The following is a 23202-nucleotide window of genomic DNA, read 5'->3' as shown; positions in this document are numbered from 1 at the left end:
ACTTTCCTCGTCCTAAATGTACTCTCCTAGCTTCCTGCGTTGACGCCTGGTTTACCTCGCCTTCCTGCCCCGGGGTCACTTCCTAGATGCGTTTCCTTCTTTCCTAGTACGATGCCTCGTTCGTTGACTTCTTATGTTGTCGGCAGTGTGTTGACCCACATTGTTGGTGTTTGCATTCCTCCGGTTGGACATTGCTGGAATTTTGTTCTCCGGAAACAAAAGGCCTCAGTTCTGCTCAAAGCTTGGATAGAAAGATGGGGAGCGATAGAGGACAGGAAAGCTGTTATCCTGCCCTCTTTCTGTTACATCTCTCCATTTCACTTTTGCTGTCCCACACTTCCTAGCTCCTGTGCCTCTCCTCCTTTCCCTCGCGTTACAATATTCTCCTCCACCCTTGTTTCCTTGCAGCATCTCCTGAAGTCTCTTGAACGTGTCATCACCTCAGAGACTAAAGAGATTTACTCAAGAATTAAGACATGTGTCACTCCCCTCTCTGTCTTTTCTTTCTTGCATTCTTTCCCTCACACTTCTGTTTTTATTTCAGACTTTTTTCTGCTCTGGAAATGGCTAAATTGTGCAAAGAGATTAGAATGAAACATCTGTCTTTACTGCCAAGTGGCAACCTCCAGTGCTGAGAAATCAAGCCAAGTGCCAAAAACTGCAATTCTTAAGATGGCCATTAAGAGGCTGGCTCCAAAAGGGAGTCCGTCCCCATAGACCTTCATGTTAGGTTGCCCATCTTCAGAGCAGAAATAAACATGTTTACAGCCTGGTGCAAAAAACGGTTTTGGTCTCGATAGTTCATTTCCCCGCTCGTGTCAACTTAACGGGGGTTGAAATTTAAGTTATGCATAATTAAGGGCATGGCAGCTTAGAGTGACGTCTTAGGTCGCTCGCCAACCGGGCCCACCTCAACTCCACCAACAGCCACCTCTTTGCCCATTTTTGGAGTCAGGCTGTCAAGAGCCTCATAACGACTCTTCAGAAACCAACGGGTGCCGTCACGGATCCTACGTCCATATTTCATACACTCTGTGGTTACTTCTGGTGTGATTCTGGTGTTGCGTCTTTGACTTTACCCTTTTTCTAGAGAGCAGGCAGAAGGAAAGACAAATCGATTCTTCCAGGGCTTTGCCGTGAACTGCTTGGATTCTGGGGATTCCTAACATACTGTGGCTGAAGAGGGGAGATGGAAGGAGAGGGAAAGAGGGAGAGCATTAAATAGAAATACAGAAGAGAGAGGGAAATGCAGAATGAAGTAAGAGTTGGAGCAGATAAAACTACTGAGGGAGGGAGTGAGGGGAAAGTGAATGTTCTAAAGGTGCAGAGAAAAATTCAAATGAGACAGATCAAGGAAATGTGATGAGGGAAGAGCGTCATGTTCCTCATGAACTTGAACTTCCCCGTCTGCATTAGTTTTAGCTCAGTGTAGCGATTCATTTAACATTACCACTTCACTCCGTAGTCCTTAGATGTGTTTGTTTGTGTCAATTTGACCATCAACATTTTTGGGTGTGCCCACATGTGACCCCGCCAACACCATTCCCCAACCATGTGTGAAATGGTGAACAGCGTCATGCAAAGGAGGAATTCTCTCCTCTTTATAAGTGATGCCTTCAAAAATAAGCCCTGCTGGGAATCCCCTCACCACCTCAGAGCGCTCACAAAACCAGGCGTAGCCCGTCTTGATTGCTTTGTTACAAAACACACATGTATAAGGCTGGCGAGCACCGCCGCGGCCACACAGGACCGTGAAGCTAAAGCTACTGGTCTCAGCGGTAGAAAGAGACGCGCCATTCCTCTGAAGGGTGGAGATCTGTTCTTTAGCCGGGGGTGGTCTCCCTCCCTGTGTGTCTATATGATTGTCTGTTTAGTAACCAGAGTGTGAAGTGTCTGCATCCGCCTGCCCGTGTTTGTGTATCGGCAAGGTTAAGAATGTGCTAAAACCCTCTTTGAAAGTAGCTAAACGGCAGGATAATCTCTCTCCACCCAGTCCTCCCTGAGCCAGACGCATCAGATATCCGAGCATACACAAACAACTAGAGCTGACCCCCTATCCCCCCGCCCCTCCCCTCCGTTTTCATATCGCTCCACAACACACAGCTGTAATTCCTTTGATTCGAGAACAGGTTTGATACCTGAGCCGGTCAAAACACGGCAGGAAGGTTTGACATTCCGATAAATGTGAGGTCTGGAGTTCAATTCCCACAGCAGCAAATGGGTGCCTGTGTTGAATAAGTCTCGTAAAGATTGTATGATATCGTTGTAATGACATAATTGGCACTTAACCTCTGATCCCTCTAATTAAAGTGTGTGGGATATGTTGTTTGGGATGCCCCAAATTCCTCCGTTCTTCCACTTGAACCACCACAAAGTGTTGATGCTCCTTGTATTGTGCTCCCACTTGTTTTTAGTCTCTTCTAATTGAGGTATAATCTTGTCTTTTTAAAAGCGTTTGACCTCATTCTCATTATGTATTCTCTCTTTTTGTTTTGCTCCCTTCCATCATTCCCTTTCCTTCCGTCTCTCATTTCTCTCTTTTCTCTCTTTTCACCAACCGCTGACCCCTCCCTTCTCTCTGGTTCCCTTTCCCCTCTGTCTTCTTCACCGTCCATCCCTCCGTCCTCTCCGCCTCCCTCAGTGAGCTCTCCGGTGGAGTTGTTGATCAGTCAGACTCTCTGCTGGGTCCACGATGACCTGGACCAGGTGGACTTCTCCAGCTACCTGCTCAAAGTCTGTGGTCAGGAGGAGGTGCTGCAGAAGTGAGTATACGCGGACAGAAACGTTGAAAAAGAAAACGTGCATCATCCCCCAAAGCATTAACGTTTTAGAAATCGGGAGAAAAATACTGACTTAGCAGTTTTGTTAATTATGCACAGGGTTATGAATACGTTAAGCCCTCAGCTCTTATCTTTCCACCCCGCTTATCTCGTCAGAGGTTCATGTTGCTCGTTTGTTTAACTGCTACTTTGAGGAAAAATGTCGTCCCCTGCACATACACACTGAGGGCCGATGTATGAAGTGTAAATCAGGATTATTACGGATATTTTGATGCATTCAACAATGACATCGTTGCTTCCCCTGTGATCATAATGAAGACGGCCTAAAGCTGTGCATCAACTGCCAAACCCCAAATGTAGGTCATGTAGTGAGAGTCCCCGGCCGCACCAGTGGTAACGTGTTGAAACAGTAAAGCCTTTTGTCTGCCAGCTTCTCTCCGACTGTGATCACAGGTTTCTGATTGGCTGCATTTAAAGCCAACTTTGCACAGAATAGACTACACAAAATATCTAAACTTGAGCAATCTTGGGCCGACGGTTTATCTCCAAAGAAATGGAGATATTCTTGGCAGGAAGAGTCTTTGACTGATCGGGGTTTGGTAGGTAAGCCCCACAGCTAATTCAGGACACATGTTATTATATCTGCATTATGCCATAAAGGGAACATTTGATTCTGGTTGGTTGGTGGGTGTGCGTTATATATAAAGCCAAGTGGCTCTTAACAAGTAGCTTCAACAAAAATAAATAAATAAATAAAACTGAAACAATGTAAATGGTGTGTTCCCCCAAATATAGACTAAATGGATATATTACATTTATGGGAAAGTTTCCGTGGTATAAGAGGGATAATCTACTCTGACTTCAGTTCTAGACATTGATTTCAATAACTGCTCGTTGTTATCCTCGACATACGGTGTGGTTTTGTTAACCCTGCGTCTCTGTTGCACTGTGCCACAGTAAACACAGCTTAGGCAGCCATGAGTACGTCCAGAACTGCAGGAAGTGGGAGAATGAGATCACGTTACAGCTGCTCTCTCACTCCACCATGAGAAGAGACTTGGCCCGCAGCGTAAGTCCCTTCATCCACCTCACATAATGAGCTCTTGTAAACTTTATAGAAGGATTTTGCTGAGCTGTGACATAATACATTTCATGTTGTGCCGCTAAGATTCATTTGCAGCTTTTGTCCCACTGCTGGAGAGCTACAACATCGTAATCCTCTTTGATTAAAACGATGATTTATCGCTGAGACTTCGGCTCCTGCTTACCCGTCATCTCGTACGCTCGATTGGTAAATCTGGACTTCTTTTGTTCAGGCGGAAGACGACAACTCTCTGGTAGATTTAGAGAAGCACCTGGGCCAAGTGGAGCGGCCGTTCAAGGAGAACGTCACCAGGTATGAGGGTCCTCCGCCTGTTGGGGAAAATGCTATTTCATTATCAATTTGTGTTGAGAAATTATGTTGTGAAGAAATATGATTGACTCTGTTAATTCCTTTAGTTGCATCTCGTCTGGTCTTCAGCAGGGTTTCCTGGTTTGAGTTAAATGTGTCGCTTTAGTTTAGTTTGCTGAATTTTTGCAGGATTAATTAATACCGAGACTTCTGGAAGTTGTCTTTGTAGTTACAGTTTAATCCGTCGTGCATTCTCTCTGTGTGTTGCCTTTAAATTCCATAAACAGTTTTTTTGTAATTTCTATTATATATATTATCTATATACTAAAAGATTTAAGAAGACCTAATGGCTATCTTGAGTTATTTTCAATTAACTTAAGTAAACTTTCTACATTCTGTCCTGATCTGATTCGCTCTAACAATGAGTGAAACTCAGTCCAAGTTCTGTCGTTTCTCATCCCTCACTTCTCTCTCTTTGTGTGTCGTCTTGCAGACAAGGCCTGGCTGATTATTTAGAAGGCTATCACAATCAAGTCAACATCTGCCTTCAAAATGAGGTACATGTCGTCCCTCTGTAGGTCTTCAAAGTCAAATATTTCCAGATTTCCAGGTCTTAAATCTGGAAAACATGAAATACTCCATTGTATTACTGCTGCCATTGTGCTGCGAACTCTTTACCTGTCCCTCAGTGGCTGTTTGTATACAGTTCAGCTAACGACAGCATTAACTTACATATGTAGACCAGTTCGTTATGTATCCACAGTATCTGCACCGGACTGTGTAGAAAGGTATTGATTTTTATAGTGGGATTGTGTGTATCTGCCCTGTATATTGAGACTCATTTAGCATCTACTATCAAATACTTCACACATGCATGTAAGTACACTACGACATTCCTGGAAGGCAGGCTTTCTAGAAACTGCACATCTGGTTTTCAGCCAGTGTGGGTTTCTGTGGAGTAATTGAATACAGACTGAACCGAAGCTAAACTAACTCCGCCCTCAACCCAACTTCAACCTGATAATGGCATCAAGATTTATTTGAGCGTGCGCAGTAATTGATGTACTTGTAGCATGCAAACGTGTGTTGTTGTGAGCCTTGTTTGTTCAAAGGTGCACGCACAGTAGGCTGGCTCCAGTTTGAAATACCGTGTGATGAATTGTTGGTGGTTGTCCTCTCACAGAAACCCTGACGTGTAGTTCTTGTGCTAAACAATGGGGTTTTACTGTTTTAAAGACAGGCACTTACAACACACGTGCTGTACCAACCTGCTCTCTGTCTCTGTTCAGAGCACCCAGTACAAGACCGTGGACCGGGTGGTGCAGACTTTGAAGAACCTATGCTGTGGTCTGGATGAGGTGGAGACCCGAGCCATTACAGAGGCTGTCAAAAGGCTGCGACACCTCGTCAATTTACCCAGGACACGCTCACCCAAGGTGGGCATGCCTCACACGTTCACACATGGCATTGTTTGGATGTCAGGATGTCGCTCTAAGACCAACATGTTTTGCTTTGTAGATGGGGTCCACATCGTCCGGTCAATCATCAAATGGTAAGTTCTGTACACAGTCACACTTGGCTTTCTCTCATTCCACTAAGCTTTGTTAGTTGCCCATCATGGACAGACTTATTAGGACGTTACTTTGATGTATCAGACACGTCTATAATTGTCTTAAGTTATTAAAAGCTTATTAAAACCTTTGTGGTTTATTCCGATACCAGTATACATCTTCTAAAAACTGTGTTTGCAGTCTCAACAACTACCATGCTATCTCTATGACCTCACCCTGATCCCTCACCTGACTCTCGACAGGTCACACCAGTCCTCTGGAGGAGGGCATGGCCGTACTGACGCAGGCCGTCTACGACCTGGCCAAGCTCTACCTGCGCTCCTTCTGCCCCCCCTCCGCCTCCTTCAGCTCTCCTCCGTTGCCCCATGCTGCGGACGGGGAAGGCGCAGAGGGGAGGAGCAGCAAAGAGGCTTCTGGCACCACAGACCACCTCCAGTTCACTCTGTTCGCATTGCACGGCATCCCGGCCAACTGGGTCAGCAGGTAAAGAGTCCGAGGACGAACCTGCTTCGTCTTTATTTTTTAGGGGCACTAGAAAACCCTGAAGTGACAGAGATAAATGTCTGAGATGAGACTCTCTAGCTGACGATGCTACTTGCACAACAATGTATCATTGTATAGTGACATCCGAGCACATGAAGCTGGATGTATTTTGCAGCAGAACATTTGATTTTAACACAAATCTTTCCAAGTCTTATGTGAAATTGTATGCGTTAGTAGTTGATGTACTCTTTCCTGTGCTGTGGGGTAATTAAAGCCTTTATTCATACCTTTGATCTCGCATAATCACCCACTCCTTCTGTATTATTAGAGCCACCCACATTTCATTTAATTGCGCTTCTGCAAGATAGGGTTGAAGATGAGGGCAGAGGAAGGCAGTGCAGAAGTCTAATTACCTTGTTTGCTGAGTGCATACAATTAGTGCAACAGCAGCTTAAATTTACAAGCAACCGGCAACATGATGGTCAAAAAGCGTGGTTGTGTCTCTGGATTAAGGTTGTATGATAACGGTTTATTTTTAAGCAGCAAGGACCAATGAGACCACATTACAGCGCCGTCATAGCACACAGTCTTGTTGTCTTCCACTAAACAAACGGCTCCGGTGTTGCTCCCCACGTCTTTGATTTTCCATGCCAGTGTCCAGTTTCACCCCGACTTTATCTCCTGCAAAGTGTCTGGCGAGCTGAGACACATTTTCCGTTCCCCAGCTCTGTCGCGTATCAGTGACCAGGATCAGTACATTTTTGACAAGCCCTTCCACAGTTGCATAGGTTTGTTGGGTCTAGAAACGTGTGAGAAATGACTGTGTTACTCTTGCTGTAGGGGGGGGGGGATAGAGTTGAAAGACTTTGAAATTGCACAGGAAGTCTGTGTGAGTAGAAAGACGTTTCAGTGTCTCTGTCATTTTACCTACTGTCATCACAAAGAATCCTCAACGATAGATTTGACCAAGTCTGCTCAAGAGTTACGGTTTGATGAAAGATTGATGGCAGTTGAAAGTATACAGGAACTCTGCCTGTAAGATGGAGGCAGTTTAAATACCTGCCACAGTCCCTTCCTTCCACGGTCATTTTCTGGTTGGCCAGCGAGGCCTTCATAGAGAGAGGAACTGCTTAATAACAGGCCTATTTGCTCCAGCACGGCCTCTTCCAGCAGCTATTTTAAGCCAGCACCAATCATTGCTGCAGTGACAGTCATTCCAAAGCCACCTCCAGAAATACTTAGCCCTTCAGAACCCCCAAGGCCAGAGGGACACGGCGAGTACAGTATTTTCCAGCCCAGACGAGTGGCTCGGCATATCTGTGGTGTTACTGTAAAGCTCCCTTCTTGGCGTTGTTGTGGCTCGCGTGTCATCCATCTGGAGCCTCGCTGCATGCCACGGCTTTGCCAGCATATTGAGGCACCGTGACTAGTGGTGGGGCTGCCAACACAGATGGCACCGAGCACTGGATCCAGCCTGTAGTAGTGGAAGTGAGTGTTTTGTGTTTTCACTCTCGTATGTATCTCTAATAAAAAAACGCTGAGGTTATTTTTGGATGTGTGGTTGAGCAACAACACTAAATGCCGCTGGATGTTTCCGATTTGTTTTATTGCATCACATATGGAAATATAAAACCCCAAATGTGCATGCGACATTCTCTTTAACTGTAATTATTTGAGTTTGTTTTTTTAAATCATGAAAGCATAAAGAGTTAATAATGATAATAAACAGCTGTTTTACCATAACGCGTCTACACTGCCATGGCCCACCCACACAGGAGTGTTCACTCCTGTGGCCTGATTACACCTCTTCTCAGGTCTGTGGGGGTTGATGCATCGAAACACAAGTGCAATTAATAACATTAATAATGGCTAATTGATATGACTTACTGGGACTTGTCAGTAGAACTGGGGCATCGTTATTATAATTAGTTCCACCCTGGGCTTTTTCTGATGAGTCCAAATGAATAGAAAAAGGTTTATTAGCACACGTAGTTATGTGATCCTCGGCATGGCTCCTCCCGACTTGGGGCAGTGGTGGAGAAGAAGACTTGTGACAGGAAGTCTGCTGGCTCAAACTTTGGACTAGCTGCAGAAATCTATGTGTGGAAATTGTCAAAGCAGCGCCTGCCCTTGCCCCTCATTAGCACCGCTGAGGTGTCCATGAGCGAGGCCATTAACCTGCAGGGACCAGTAGATCAGAACGTGGTTGTACTGGGCAGCTTCAGGTGCGAAGTTATGCACCTGTGTGACTGTAAAGGAGAGTTGTGATACTCTGTGGTCTTAAAGCACAGACATGGTCCACCCTCAGTGGTGTTTTTAGGTCTAATCAAAATGACTGAAAGGACCTGTGTGGGAGTCCAATCATACTAGTACTACTATCAGTGTTATCAGTGGTAGATGGTTCAACTCTCAAACTGATGGGTTCTAATGTTTTTTTGTCAAATCTATGTAAATATCTGACAGAGCCTCTGAACAGCCACATAGTGCTGTCTTAAAGGCACAGCAGCAATACTTATTGTGGTTTTTTTTCTGCAGTTATGAGAAGTACTTCCTGATGTGTTCCCTCACCCACAATGGCAAGAACCTGTTTAAACCGGTCCAGTCCAAGAGGGTGGGCACATACAAAAGCTTCTTCTACCACATCAAATGGGATGAACTGTGAGTGATTGCCTTGGCCCCTTTCCTCCCTCTCATTTCCTTTCCTCTCCTCTCCTCTTTGACATTTCCCTAATAACAACAACAAGCTGTTTGCACTGTCCTTTCCTCTTCTATCACTTCCTTTCCTTTATATCCCTCTCCACCTCCTCTCCTCTCCATGTTGCTAACACTGTCCCCGTCTCTCCCAGGATCAACTTTCCGATAGCAGTAGCTGTTCTCCCGCTGGAGTCCATACTGAGCCTGACTCTGTTCGGGGTGCTGAACCAGAATGCCAGCGGCTCCCCGGACTCCAACAAACAGAGGAAAGCTCCAGAGCTGCTGGGCAAAGTCTCTCTGCCGCTCTTTGACTTCAGACGGTGAGGAGAGAGGAACAGCCGCTCGTGGCTGGTCATGTTTTTTTTCATCTAATTTGACTGGATGTCCCACAAAATGAAATATCACTCGGTTGTGAAAGATGTATTTGAAAGAAGCAGTACCTGTGCACATTGTCAGCAGGATTAAAGTACGTGTTTTATACATTCTTGTCATTTGATGGATACAAAGTCATTGAAAGATCCTCAAAGTTAACATCCTTGCCTCAGTATTAGGAATGTTGTATATTAATCTGTTTCCCATTGTTGTTTATTGCTGACTGTGCTTTGCAGGGTGCTTGCCAAGGGCAGCAGGTTGTTGTGTCTGTGGACATCCGCCCAGGGAGCTGCTGCCGCCGCCGGCTCTACAGCCAGCCGCAAGAGGGTGCCCACAGAGAGAATAGTATTACAGGTATGTGATGGTGGAGGAGCACCTGTCACAGTCGCAGCATCAGTGTTTATCTGGGTTTTAGTAATATGAGTAGTCATGATTCATTAATAGCAGCAATTGTACTAGAATTCATTGTCAGAGTAGTGTTGTTAGACTTTGTGGTCGAACTTATAGTGATCTTACAATTGTATTAGTAATAGTAGACGGATAGTAGTAGTAGTAGTAGTACTACTAGTATTTGTGTAGTCTTTTGCCTTTCTATCTCTTTCTGCCCTTTATTGTGACAGCCGTGACAGCCATGGCAGCTGCAGTACTACGACTGCACTACCTTCATTTACGTGATCTCTAGAAATGATGCTCTGTGACTGCTACTGTTGTCAGTAGTACTACAACACCAGAAGTGTACTGTACATCTAATACTTATTGTACTAGTGGTAGTAGAGGTAGCAGTACTGGTGTGTTCTTAAATGAGTCTTCTTGAATTAAAGTTCTTTCAGAGGAATAAACTAACAACGTTTGGGTGTTTGTTTTGCCGTCAGGTGGACTTCCCCAACTCAGCGTTGGATGTTTTGTACGTGGGACCAAAGGAAGAACCCAGCCCGGAGCTCAACACGCTGGAGGAACTGGACCCTGATCTGCGACGCAAACTGGAGAAAATCTGCAGCCGTGCTTCCAATTTTGGGTGAGAGAATCTCCCCTGGGTTATTATAACTATAAAGGAGGAATTACCATCTGGGAGGAGAACATTTCTAACAATGAACGTTTCAGCTTTTTCTGCTGGTTTCCATCACTTCAGAGTTTGTACGGGAAATTTGATTTGCAGGAGTGATTTAGAATAAAAGCTCATTCCACTAGAGAGGTGGTCTTAATGTTGCTCAGCTTGATATGCAAAACAGACGTGCTTCTTTTACACACACGAGGCTTAAAGCAGCTGCAGGATAGTGTAGTTACTTCTCAGTTTATTTATTAAAATGTCTAACTGCAAGAGGCAAAAACAACTAAATATGATATTCACATTTTTTTTGCAATTTATCACCACGTGCATGCAGGACAAAGTGTGAATGCTGTCTAATAAAACCAACGTCTTTTAGTTTATATATGGAATACATTTTGCCACCTCAAGTGGATCAAAACCAAAGGTTGTAGTTTATTTATTTGACGTAGTTTATTCTGAATTAGAATTGTAGTCCATTGACTGCTGGTTGGGTGTTTTGTAGACTCAGAGTACTCTGTGTTGTGAGAGTTTCAGAAGCATGCACAGAAGCAGTATTCCTGGTTGTATTCATCCCGCTCAGCAGACAGCTCTTTGGCCGTCTCTCAGACCACCCAAAATCCACTGGACTTACTAGATTTATGAAGAGATTTCAAAAGATGCCACTGACTTTGCCAGCCACAGCTCCCCATAAACGCCTGCATGTTTGCTGCTGCAGTGTGTCTGTTCTCTTCCAGCTGCTCCAGGCGCAGCTAAACGCTCTCTTATGCCCGCCTGCCAACCAAATCTCCTCCACTCTGCCAACATCCATGAGACTCAGCCGGCTCTTCAGCACAGAGCGCTCTCTCACTGGGCTCTCACCGCCTGCTGTCTGTCCGGCCCATTCATCTCTCCAGCCTTTGGGACTGCAGTTCACTGCTCTGTTGTGTGTCGTTTCAGTGTGTGTGGGATATTCCATCAGTCCGCGAGGGAGAAATGTTTGTTTTTATTACTCCAGGGACGTCAGGGTCCAGGTACAGACGACATCATAGAGGCAAAATGCTATCTGACAGAGATATTTAACTTAAAGCACTGCTTCTTGTGACTTAGTGGTTTCTGTCGTACCTTGAGTTTCACGTTACGCACTCTCACAGCACTGAAGGACAGGACACAAAGCCAAGAGATTGCAAACGTGTTCAGTGTTTGTTTCCTTGCGTGGTTTTAGTCACGTGACTCTCAGGTCTAATGTTGTGTATGTATTGCTCTCTAACCCTCTGCAGATGTTCTTGTGTTATTCTATTTAAGTGTTCTTTCTCTGTTGTCTGTTTTAAACATTATTGTTCACCCTGCCAGGTAAACTCCTCATTTGGAGTCATTTGATATTCTCTGTCGGTTTGTTTTACAGTGTTGAAACCTCCAAGTAGTTTTTAAACACTGAAAGACAACATATAACACATTTGAGTTGGTTAGATAAGACTGATGAATCTCAGAAAAAGATGAATAACTCAGAATAAAAGGAAAACCTCATTTGTGGGTGCAGTTTCTTTCACATCTTTATTTAGTATTTTGTAAACACCATCTTCCTTCTCCAGGCTGAAGAGGGCCGACCACCAGCTCCTATGGGACCATCGGCTCCACTGTCGGAAGGACCACCCCAGCAGCCTCCCTAAGGTGCTGGCCAGCGTGCCCAGCTGGGACTGGGCCAGCATGGCTCACATCCACTCCCTGCTGCACCACTGGCCCCCTCTGCCCCCCGTCACTGCGCTGGAGCTGCTCGAATCAAAGTATGCACTGTGCTGAAGACGTAAAGTTACGACAAGAAACTAGCTACACAACAGTGTCATTTTAATACCGATGCTTCTGGATGATCTACATAAATAAAGTACGGTTAGTACATTTTTTTTTTATTATTATTTATATTTGCTCTTTTTTTGTCTGTTTCCTGTTGTGTGTGTGTGTGTGTGTGTGTGTAGGTTTGCAGATACAGATGTAAGAAATCTGGCTGTTAGCTGGATTGAGAAGAGCAGTGACGATGAGCTGACTGACTACCTGCCACAGCTAGTTCAGGTACAGCTAAAATAATCCACGCACAAATACTACGTGCACTTTCAAAATACTCTGACACTCACCCACTCATGTCGCTATTCTCTTCCATCTCTGAACAGGCGTTAAAGTTTGAGTGTCACCTTAAGAACGGCCTCGTCATGCTCCTGCTGTCCAGAGCACAAGGCAACATCAACATTGCCCACTACCTCTACTGGTGAGTCCGCAGCAGCACTGAAGATGCAACCAGTCGTCTGAACTGCTTTCAAACACACTTTGGGAAATGTTGCAAAAAAAAAAAGAGTCTGATTGGAGCTGAAGTGAACAAACGGGCTTTAAATCAAGATGCACGGAGCACCTCGGCATTATTATTACAGCATTATTTATCAAACCCACCTCACCACGAGTGGCTTGTATGAACATAAACATACTGGTCACACAGTATGTTATTTTGCCATAGAAAGGGTCCTTTAAGTTACTTATCAAAACTAAGAAATGCCTTATTATTAATTAATTACTTTATACTTTTTTTAAAATAATGATCTCAGTACTGAGGCTCTTTGTATGGATGCAGTACTAGTAGGTTCATCTGTTGAGTCCAACTCCCGGCACCACAAGAGTTGCTGCTGAGTAAGAAATCAGCACGACTGCCAGGTAAATAAACAAAATTTATTTAACATGATTTTATAGTGTCAATAGAAAACTTTTTAACCCACCCACTTAGACAAGCTAGAGGTTAGTTTTCCTCAGAGTCTAGGAACAACACAGGGCTATGATGAAGGCATAAAACAGTGAAACACCCAGTGGTATTAGTAAGTAGTCATGTTTTATTACTTACTGACTTACAAGTAGAACAAATTTTATTCTATTTTTTTGTATAGCTCAAAATCACAAATTAGCCTGAGAGGGTTTTACAATCTGTACATCATTCATCCTCCTCTGTCGTTGGACCATCAAGACACAAAAAGAAAAACCTTTAACGGGGAAGAAGAAGAAGAAACCTCAGGGAGAGCAACAGAAGTGGGATCCTTCTCCCAGGATGGCCAGAAGTAAATAGAAGTCGTGTGTGCAGACTGAACAACATCATAGAATTACTCCACAGTCAATCCATTTGACATAGATGACACAACGCCAGCTGGATGTCTGTTTGGAACCCTCTCGCGTCCCAGAGCTCTCTTCATCTAGTGCTGCTACCGGGGGGGAAACAAAAGAGATATCCTCTCGTGTTTTGGTTGCGCAATGGTTGGCACACTTCCTTTGTGCCGTAAATCAAGCCTTCATTTTCCCGTGAGATCGAACCTGGTGACCGACAGAATAGCATCGTGAAAGCGAGGATTATAGGGAACCAATCTAAACACCAACGGTGTCCTTATTCTACAGCCTTTACATCTTGCATTGTGCAACATTTACTTCACAATGATATGTTAAAGCAAACAATGTGTCTACTGCCACTTTAAAGCTACTGTCCAGGATGAAGGTGTCCCTTACATTTCGGCTGCTGTTGTGTGTATGATGGCTGCAGGCTGCTGAAGGACGCTGTGCAGGATCCTGCCTGGGGACGACGCTACGAGCAGGTGCTGGGTGCTCTGCTGTGTCTGTGTGGAGTCAAGCTGAGGGCCGAGCTGGAGAAGCAGACTCACCTGGTCACCCTGCTGGGAGCTGTGGCCGAGAGGGTTCGACAGGCCGGGTCGTCTACGCGACAGGTTAGTGTGTGTGTGTGTGGGTGTGTGTGTGTGATCTGACTGTATTATTCTAAGTTATACAATTGAGTTAAAGGCAATTTGATTTTGGGGAAGTAAATACAAGTTAAAAACAGAGAGGAAACAGTTCGCTATATCTTGTATGTGTGTTGTAACATTTCTGTGTTTTGTATTTTGTGTGTGTTCAGGTGGCGCTGCAGGAGGGCCTTGAAAACGTTCAAAACTTTTTCCAGAGGAACAGCTGCCGGGTGCCTCTCAGCCCCAGTCTGGTGGCTAAGGAGCTAAACATTAAGGTAACACACACACACACACACACTGACAGGCTATGAATAATGACAAGCTGTCAAATTAGCTTAAAATAAATCAGGGGTCTCCACATTATTCAGCTATTAGCAGTAGTGAATTCATAACTATAACATTAAATAGAAGCAGGAGAATAAGAAAACTGCAGAAGAACACACGGCCAGGAAACATAAACAGCGACATACTCTTTATAGAACTACTGTGGTTCAGACCAGGAAATGAGCTCATTAAGCTACAGTTTCAACTAAATATAAAACACATGCATGCGTATATTCTCAAAACTCTGACGCAGATATTCATCACAGATCACTCTTAAGACAGAGGACGGTCACTACTTGTCACAAAAGTAATTGTGGTCGATAAAGGAGCTTCTGATCAGACCTTCCTCTGGTGATTCTATCTGGATATCATCTTGTGTTCCTCAGGCTTTATAGAGGCATTTATAGATGAATTATAGGTAGTTAAATGTAGACCCTAGTAAGACATGACTTCAATGTATCTATTATGTGGATATGATCCACAATTAGTCATTGGATGGCGACGTTTTTGGACAAGCACAATGCTGACATACGCTATGCGGCCTCTTGTTAGGAGAAACAAAACCACTGATTTGACATAATTTCAGTGGCTCAAAGACTCAAAGGCAACCATCAAGACAGACACGATTAGAGGCTGTTGCAAAGCTTCATCTTACAAACAGAACAACATAATGTAGTGCAGAAGAATAAAATCGTGTGTGTGTGTGTGTGTGTGTGTGTGTGTGTAGGCCTGCTCCTTCTTCAACTCCAACGCAGTTCCTCTCAAGCTGGCCCTGGTCAACGCAGACCCACTGGGAGAAGAGATCAATGTTATGTTCAAGGTACTGGACCCACACACACCGGTTTGAAATGTGTGTGTGGACACATTATGGTGTACACACACCTGAGAACTAGTTATTGTTTAACTTTCACACACCATGCACTAGTTTAAAGGGAGTTGTCATCTGCTACATCAAAACTTGTTTTAACCAACTGTTGTTTACATGCTTTTTATCTGAACGCTGCACCCCCTGGTGGCTGAAGAAGTGAAATCCAACCAGTGATAATAAAAGTGTTGGTGTGATTCGTCTCTCCGTTTGTCTGTTGGTGTGTCAGGTCGGAGAGGACCTGAGGCAGGACATGTTGGCCCTTCAGATGATCCGCATCATGGACCGCATCTGGCTGCAAGAGGGGCTGGACCTCCGCATCGTCAACTTCAAATGCATCTCCACCGGCAAGGACAAAGGTAGCACGAGCAGGGACCCCATTATACACCTGTTATTTCAAGTGTCCCATATCCAGTTTAAGAAACTTTCATTTACACTTAAACTAATGCAGTCTAACACAGCAGTCCTGCAATACACCCTGTTTAGACAGGTGTTAAATCAGCTTAATGATTTTGGAGGATGCGATTTGTGGTGTCGTTGACCTGTATTGCATTGAATAGGTGTTTCTGTTATTTAGTCTACCCGTGTTGATATAAATGGAGTACAAAATAAAAGAGTCGGTCTAATGCAATACAACTCGACAGCACCATAAACTCGTGATCATACAGTTAATTCATCACCTCTAAACAGTTTAAACAAAAACTGAACTTTATAACCTTCATAAATGTAGGATTTATTGCAGGACTGTTGGACTCAGTTAGATTTGGCTAAGTAGAACCTAATAGACCAGCAACTGAGTGTATATGCGTCTCTGTTGGTTGGATTCTGATCGTCCATGGCGGTACAATAATAAAAGGAGAATTAACGCAGAGCTGACTGATGTGTGCTCGCACTGTGTTTAATAAGAGTCGTGATGTCTTTGTCAAGGCATGGTGGAGCTGGTGCCGTCCTCCGACACCCTGAGAAAGATCCAGGTGGAGTACGGCGTCACCGGATCCTTCAAGGACAAGCCGCTGGCCGAGTGGCTCCGCAAGTACAACCCTGCCGAGGATGAGTATGAGAAGGTGAAAAACACATAAAGCATGCGTGTGAACGCTCACATTTACAGCCAAAAAGCTGTGAAACTGTTGTTTATTTGACACAAAGTATTGGTCTCTCCAATATTATGAATCTCAGTTACACCACTGAGCTGCTCTTTATGCCTTATGGTGTAAACTAGCGTGAGTGAAAATGGCTCAAATATTTAAACCATCATTTTGCTTTGACAGTTATTTGCCTCTGTAGGAGTTAAAAAACACACCGTTTATGTGCTCTTGAAGTTTATAGCAGTCATACAACTTCGTGACCTTTGACGGCTATAAATGTGAAATCTTACTCCACCCTCGTGACCTCTGACCCTGACAATCTACTGCACACAGTTTGACCCTGAACTTCAGCAGGACGCAGGAATAAACTCGTTTTCACATACATGCTTATATGGAGCTCTGACGTTTTTGAGGCTGGTGACATTCTGGAACAATTTTATAATTTTCGGATTTGCTTGAAACATCTGGAAAAGTAGGTAATACATGGTCAGAAGCTTCACAGTGTTCATATTTGTTCTTCCCGTCTGTCTTTGTGTCACTCTTTTTAGGCATCGGAGAACTTCATCTACTCGTGTGCGGGATGCTGCGTGGCAACCTACGTACTGGGCATCTGCGATCGCCATAATGACAACATCATGCTGCGCTCCACTGGCCACATGTTCCACATCGACTTCGGCAAGTTCCTGGGCCACGCCCAGATGTTTGGCAGCTTCAAAAGGTGAAAATCAGATATGCTCCTGAACGCGTGATTGTGTGTGTCAAGACGGTGCTTGTCAGATAAAACACGCCTTGGTGTGCAATCAGGGTTGAAAGGTCTTTCCATAAGTTATCAGATACTCTGTGTAAGGTCGTGCACCAGTTGTTAGGGAACACAAAATCATAGAGGACTCTATAAGGGCTCTTAAACCCGGAGCACAGCGCATCGCAACTCATTGCTAGTTTCAGATTGACACAGTTGTCATGTTGCCCACGGTTGGTCTTAAAATGAGGTGTGGTCAGGCGCGTTGTTGGCACATTGCTATCTTGAGGCAGCAGACAGCAGTTGCGCAATTGACCAACCAAAATCCGGTCTATAGTCGATGGCTTAGTATATGCAAATGCCCCTGGCTTTTTAATTTATGTTACGATCAAAACACTCCTGTGATTAATTAAGAGACTAAATAAAACCCCTTTGCCCCTTCCGCCTCACTTTGCGCCGTTTAGCAAAAGTGGACTCAGCACCGCCCTAAATGCACTTTAAACCATCCGCTCTAGACCGTTTAAATAGGGCCTCAGAGCTTTGTGTCCCAGTTGTAGTGTTATAAATTGTTGTCATTTGGTTACTTTCTAAGAAATTTCAGGTGTTGGATTCGCTGTGTTTCTACTCAATGAATGTGTATCTTCAAGCATGACGTGGTTCAAAGCTCACACACTGCACTCATTGCCAGCCGGTGGGCTGCCTCACAACTACGCTATTCTTAGCCTCTGAGCATCTCCACTGAAATATTTAGAGGCTTTGTAGTGACTTGCTTCAGTTTTTTTAATAACTTTTTGAGTAACCCTCGTAAGCTGACGACGTCTCTCTCCTTCCTTCCCACCAGGGACCGCGCTCCGTTCGTTCTGACCTCTGACATGGCGTACGTCATCAACGGAGGCGAGCGTCCCACCAGTCGCTTCCAGCTGTTTGTAGACTTGTGTTGCCAGGCCTACAACCTCATCCGCAAGCACTCCGGGCTTTTCCTCAACCTGTTGTCACTGGTGAGATGGAACACACACACACACACACACACACACACACACATATCTATGCACACATAGATACATAAACATTAACACTTATAATTTACACACACATGCAGCACAGTCTGTCACATAGGTGTATGCATCAAGTGGACATTTTGTCATGGTTTTTACTTTGGCTGCAATAATGATTCTTTTCATGAGAGACTAATCTATAGATTATTATTTTAATTGTTTGGTCTATAAAGTGTCAGAAAAAAGCGACAAATATTCATCACAATTTCCTGGAGTCGATGGTGACATCTTCAGATGTCTTGTTTTGTTTCAGATTATATAAAATAGAGAAAAGCAGCAAATCTTCACATTAAAGAAGCTATAACCAGGGACAATGAGGCATTTGTTCTTTATTTATCTAAATTACTAATATGATTAATCGATGAACAAAATAGCAGCTGATTGATTTTATGTCAATCAACTAATTAATGATAAGCTGAACATTGCAGCTCTAGATTCTTGTTCTTACCTCTTGCAGCTGACTTCTTTTCTTACAGCATTTTTCTACCTTGGGCTTCTTTTTCTTCGTCAGTCTTTAAAGTAGTTTTGGCCTCCTCTTTAAAGTGTCCTCACCCTTTTCTTTTGCACCTGCAGGAGCCACAATAACCAGATATGAGAACAAGGAGAATTTTGCCTTCAGAATAAATTAGTGCTTCACTGTTGTCCAATTATAGAATATGCTCTACTAAGGAATAATAATGCATATTCTTTAATATAGATGCACACTGTTATATATTGTTGCATGTACTGTATGTATAGGCTTTATGTAATTATGTTACTGTACAAAATGATGGGTAATAATTGGGTAAATCTCTGTGTTGTAGATGACGTCCTCAGGCCTCCCAGAGCTGACCGGCTCTCAGGATCTAAAGTACGTGTTTGACGCCCTGCAGCCCCACAACACGGATGCTGAGGCAACGATCTTCTTCACCAGGTAAATTATGGCTCGACGATCTGACCACAAAATGCATTGACTTCTATTCTCCCAGTGCTGATTCACTCTAAAAAAAAAACAAACATAAATTGGCCGGTTGGCAGAGTTTTAAATGTAATTTCCCAAACTCTTGGACAACCTCAAAGTTGTACACATCTCAAGAAAGAGAGGAATCAATCACTCTTCTTTGTTTTTGTTCCTCTCTTCTGAAGTATTCACATTTGCACAGCTGCTATTTTGGCCAGAGCTGTTATTTTAAGAAGAGTTGAGTTCAAGGACAATTCCCTTATTTTCTTTTTCTTTTTTTTGGTTGCTACAAACTGAAAGTCCAGCAGGTGGCAGTATAAGCATAGGAAGGGAAACAACAGTTGCTGTCTCACATTACAGCAACAAAACCCCTGACACATGAGAAACAGTATCATGTGGACCTTGTCCTTTTAAAACCAGTTGGGTTTCTTGAAGGAAAATTGTGCTTTGTGGAAACTTTGTGACGGCTTTAGGTCGCAGAGAAAACAACCTATTGATAAATGTTTCACCCGACTGGTTTCCTCCATATTTCTTTCTTTTCACCGCCCTCCTCTCCAGGCTGATAGAGTCCAGTCTGGGCAGCGTTGCCACCAAGTTCAACTTCTTCATCCACAACCTCGCCCAGCTACGATTCTCTGGTTTGCCGGCCAACGACGAGCCCATCCTGTCTTTCTCCCCCAAGACGTACACTCTGAAACAGGAGGGCCGCATCGTCCACGCCTCCATCTTCTCCTTCCAGAAGAGATACAACCCCGACAAGCACTATGTGAGTTCCGCTGCGTCGTGTCCATGTTCCATCACATCTCTGGATGTAAACTGTAAAAAGCGCTGACACCTGATCCCACGGCTGTCTCCCTGCCTGTCCTCTCTGTGCAGACGTATGTGGTGAGGCTCCTGAGGGAAGGTCAGAACGAGCCCCAGTTTGTCTTCCGCACTTTCGATGAGTTCCAGGAGCTCCACAACAAACTCACCATCCTCTTCCCGCTCTGGAAGCTGCCGAGGTAAGGCGTCACCTCCGCCGCGACCCTCGCTCTCAATTACTGATCTGATGGCCGTAAAGTGGTAGTTCGGATGTTTTGAAGTAGGGTTGCATGAGGTACTCATTCATAGTAAGTGTGTTACCTACGGTAAAGGTCGGCATGCCCCCAGTTTGGAGAAACGGAGAACCAGCACAGGAGTAAAGCAATATACTGCTGTGGAAGAGGGCAGCAGCAAAATGTGTTTTAGCTGGCTAAAAAAAGGACCATTTAAAAAAAGTCAATATCAGTTTAAGTGTGCGGTATATTCAGAATATTTTCACCACTTTACCTTGGCATCAGACGGCCTTTTCTGACGGAGAACTAAAGCTGTTTCATCCATCTGTGCTCTCTTCAAAGCCACAAGACTCCTTTAATACAAACAGTCATTTGTTTTAGTTGCTGGTCTATCGCTGCCTCGATCGATTAGTTTGTTTGCGTTATTGTGTGACTTTAGTTACACAATAGTTAGCAATAACAGTTAGTTAGCAATAACAAAGAAACTAACTAACCGATTGAGGCAGTTTTACTCTGAGGTAAAATCACTGTTTTTTTCAGTGGAGTCCTGTGGCTTTGAAGGGGGCAGAGATGGCTAAAACGGCTGTCTGACTGCAAGGTAAAGCGGTGAAAACATTCTAAATATAGCGTAAACTTACAGTAATATTGGTCTTTTCTTAGGTGGCTAAAATATGTTTTGCTGCTCCCCCTTCTACAGCAGTACATTACTTTACTAATTGTGATACAGTACTTTTTTATTGACACATCAGCATTCAAAACAGTGTAACTATCAAGATACTTGGCATGTTTTGGAAAGAGAGAATCTCACCTTCTGGATTAATATCCCTCTTTAACAAGCCCACTATGGCCCACTTAACGTTCCCTCTTTATCCCTGATGGCTATGCAGATGCTACCTCACTGCTGGAGCTTTGACGAACATCTGGTTATGTGGAATATTCTCCCCTCTCTCCTTATCTCTAGTTTCACCAACAAGATGGTGCTCGGTCGCACCCACATCAAAGAAGTGGCAGCCAAGAGGAAGCTGGAGCTCAACAACTACGTCCACAACCTGATGAGGAGCTCCACTGAGGTCGCCCAGGTACACATACGCATGCAAACGCTCAGTAATCAGTGCACTCAGCTCTGACGATGTTGGTATTGAGTACCAGTCAATGAAGCAATCTGATGATCTCTGTCTCTAGTGTGACCTGGTCTACACCTTCTTTCATCCGATTGCACGGGATGACAAGACAGAAGGTTTAGATGCCACGCCCAAAGCACTAGGTAAATAAAACCCATCCACACGCTGGTTATAACTGAATTTGGCTAGTAGGTTGCTAATCATTTTAGTTATTTATTGGGTGAGAGACTAAGAGAAAAGGCTATGTTGTTACCTTGATTTAGAAATGTGTGTGTTCTTGTGGTAACAACGAGTGATGAGTGGTATCTGACTGTTGCAGAGCCTCCACTGAGTCCCACTTCTGGTCGGGTGGAAGGAGAAGTGAAGCTCTCAATCTCCTACAGGAACAGCAACCTCTTCATCATGGTCATGCACATCAGGGATCTGGTAAACGGCGATGACTGAATACGTAACTTGAGATGCTGCTTTGACAGACGTGCTGTTTCTTTTCGATTGTCTTTCTGCTGTCATATTATAAATCCATCTCTCCAGGTTTCTGAAGAAGGAACGGATCCCAATCCATATGTGAAAACCTACCTGCTTCCAGATCCACACAAGACTTCCAAACGCAAGACAAAGATCTCGAGGAAAACCAGGAACCCTACTTTCAATGAGATGGTATGGAAGTATTAAAAGTGGTTCATTCATGGCCAGTGTGAACCCAAATAAGAACTTCACAGTCACTTTTTCCTGCTCTTCCTCCACAGTTGGTGTACAGCGGCTACAGCAAGGAAACCCTGGGCCTGCGGGAGCTTCAACTGAGCGTGCTCAGTGCCGAGTCGCTGCGTGAGAACTACTTTCTGGGCGGCATCACGCTCCGACTCAAAGACTTTGACCTCAGCAAGGAGACGGTCAAGTGGTACAAACTCACGGCCGTCCCCTACTTCTAACCCCAACCCTGCCTCTCTCCCGAAGCCGGGAACGACTCTGCGTGTCCAGACAAAAGCTGCATTCTGATCATATGGGAAAGGCAGCGGATGCGGCCTTACTTGAAAATACCGGTCACTGCATTTTTCAGTTCGTACAAGTACCATTTCAGAACTTCATTTATTGGTTTATTTCAAACTTGGAGGCCTGGAGATGAATTGAGGATTTCTGACATGACAGAAGTATAAGCAGCGAGTTCTTTTTCATTGAAAATGTAATAAACCAAACGGACAGTTTCCTTCACATGAATGATGTTGTTATCAATATTCTGAAGACATGGAAGGTTACAGCTGCGCTTGTTGCTGAGAAACATGCATCAATAACTACATTTGTGTTGAGATCACTAGCAGAATTTCAGAAAGCTATTGTTACGGCTTCAAACCAGGCTGAACACCACCCAGTCACTGCTTATGATAAGGACCATGTGGCTTCAGTGGTTATTCCCATATGACGTGAATGCAGACTTAAAAACTCCTTCAGACGCACCCTGACAGAGCGACCGAACAGACCGATTCACAAACCCTCAAAGCGGAGCCTGCTCTCCGTTCGTCTCTATTTTTCTCTCTCCCTCTTCAACTAATCAAGATTGTTTCTGTGACAAACAATCTTCACTTATTTTGTCTCTCTCTCTTTTCTCTCTTTTCTCTAAACTATAACGAAGAGCTGTAATGTTTTGTACATTTTGATATTAGAGGACCAAAACGGCTTGCTATGAGAAGAGTATATATAGATTGACATGTTTATTTTTTAAGGAATAGAAAGGGGGTTCATTTTTACATTTTCCTTGTTTATTTTCTATTTAGACAAATGGGAGGCATCAGTGTTTCCTGCTCCTCAGCAGACACTTCTGGGTAGAGTAGTCCAACACAACAGATTCCAGGACATCAACAGTGACCTTATGATTCCCCGAGAATGTGCCAAAAGTAACGAGAAGGCCGGCAAATCTAACCACTCTCCCACGTCGGGAGCTGAACTGGGTGCCTTTGTTTGTGCTC

General features: G+C 44.1%; 1 protein-coding gene across 1 annotated transcript in view; it reads left to right on the top strand.

Moving 5' to 3' along the window:
- Positions 1-22704, top strand: part of pik3c2a (phosphatidylinositol-4-phosphate 3-kinase, catalytic subunit type 2 alpha) — a 36498-nt gene extending 13794 nt beyond the window's left edge. Inside the window, exons 5-33 of the mRNA XM_031857933.1 lie at positions 2642-2762; positions 3738-3849; positions 4097-4176; positions 4667-4730; positions 5463-5609; positions 5692-5725; positions 5987-6227; positions 8763-8885; positions 9074-9241; positions 9530-9647; positions 10166-10308; positions 11910-12101; positions 12291-12384; positions 12483-12577; positions 13883-14063; positions 14249-14353; positions 15130-15222; positions 15497-15626; positions 16195-16331; positions 16901-17070; positions 17933-18089; positions 18950-19059; positions 19645-19852; positions 19963-20087; positions 21082-21199; positions 21303-21384; positions 21561-21667; positions 21773-21898; positions 21988-22704. Coding sequence (XP_031713793.1) covers positions 2642-2762; positions 3738-3849; positions 4097-4176; positions 4667-4730; positions 5463-5609; positions 5692-5725; positions 5987-6227; positions 8763-8885; positions 9074-9241; positions 9530-9647; positions 10166-10308; positions 11910-12101; positions 12291-12384; positions 12483-12577; positions 13883-14063; positions 14249-14353; positions 15130-15222; positions 15497-15626; positions 16195-16331; positions 16901-17070; positions 17933-18089; positions 18950-19059; positions 19645-19852; positions 19963-20087; positions 21082-21199; positions 21303-21384; positions 21561-21667; positions 21773-21898; positions 21988-22170 — 3764 coding nt within the window. The 3' untranslated portion in view covers positions 22171-22704. The remainder of the gene's footprint in view (positions 1-2641; positions 2763-3737; positions 3850-4096; positions 4177-4666; positions 4731-5462; positions 5610-5691; positions 5726-5986; positions 6228-8762; positions 8886-9073; positions 9242-9529; positions 9648-10165; positions 10309-11909; positions 12102-12290; positions 12385-12482; positions 12578-13882; positions 14064-14248; positions 14354-15129; positions 15223-15496; positions 15627-16194; positions 16332-16900; positions 17071-17932; positions 18090-18949; positions 19060-19644; positions 19853-19962; positions 20088-21081; positions 21200-21302; positions 21385-21560; positions 21668-21772; positions 21899-21987) is intronic.
- The last annotated feature ends 498 nt before the right edge of the window (positions 22705-23202 follow it).

The sequence above is a fragment of the Anarrhichthys ocellatus genome, unplaced genomic scaffold (assembly GCF_004355925.1).
Source record: "Anarrhichthys ocellatus isolate YVR2014 unplaced genomic scaffold, GSC_Weel_1.0 scaffold2, whole genome shotgun sequence".
NCBI lineage: Eukaryota > Metazoa > Chordata > Actinopteri > Perciformes > Anarhichadidae > Anarrhichthys > Anarrhichthys ocellatus.
Note: the sequence above shows the minus strand (reverse complement) of the source record. Positions and strands in the feature narration are given on the sequence as shown.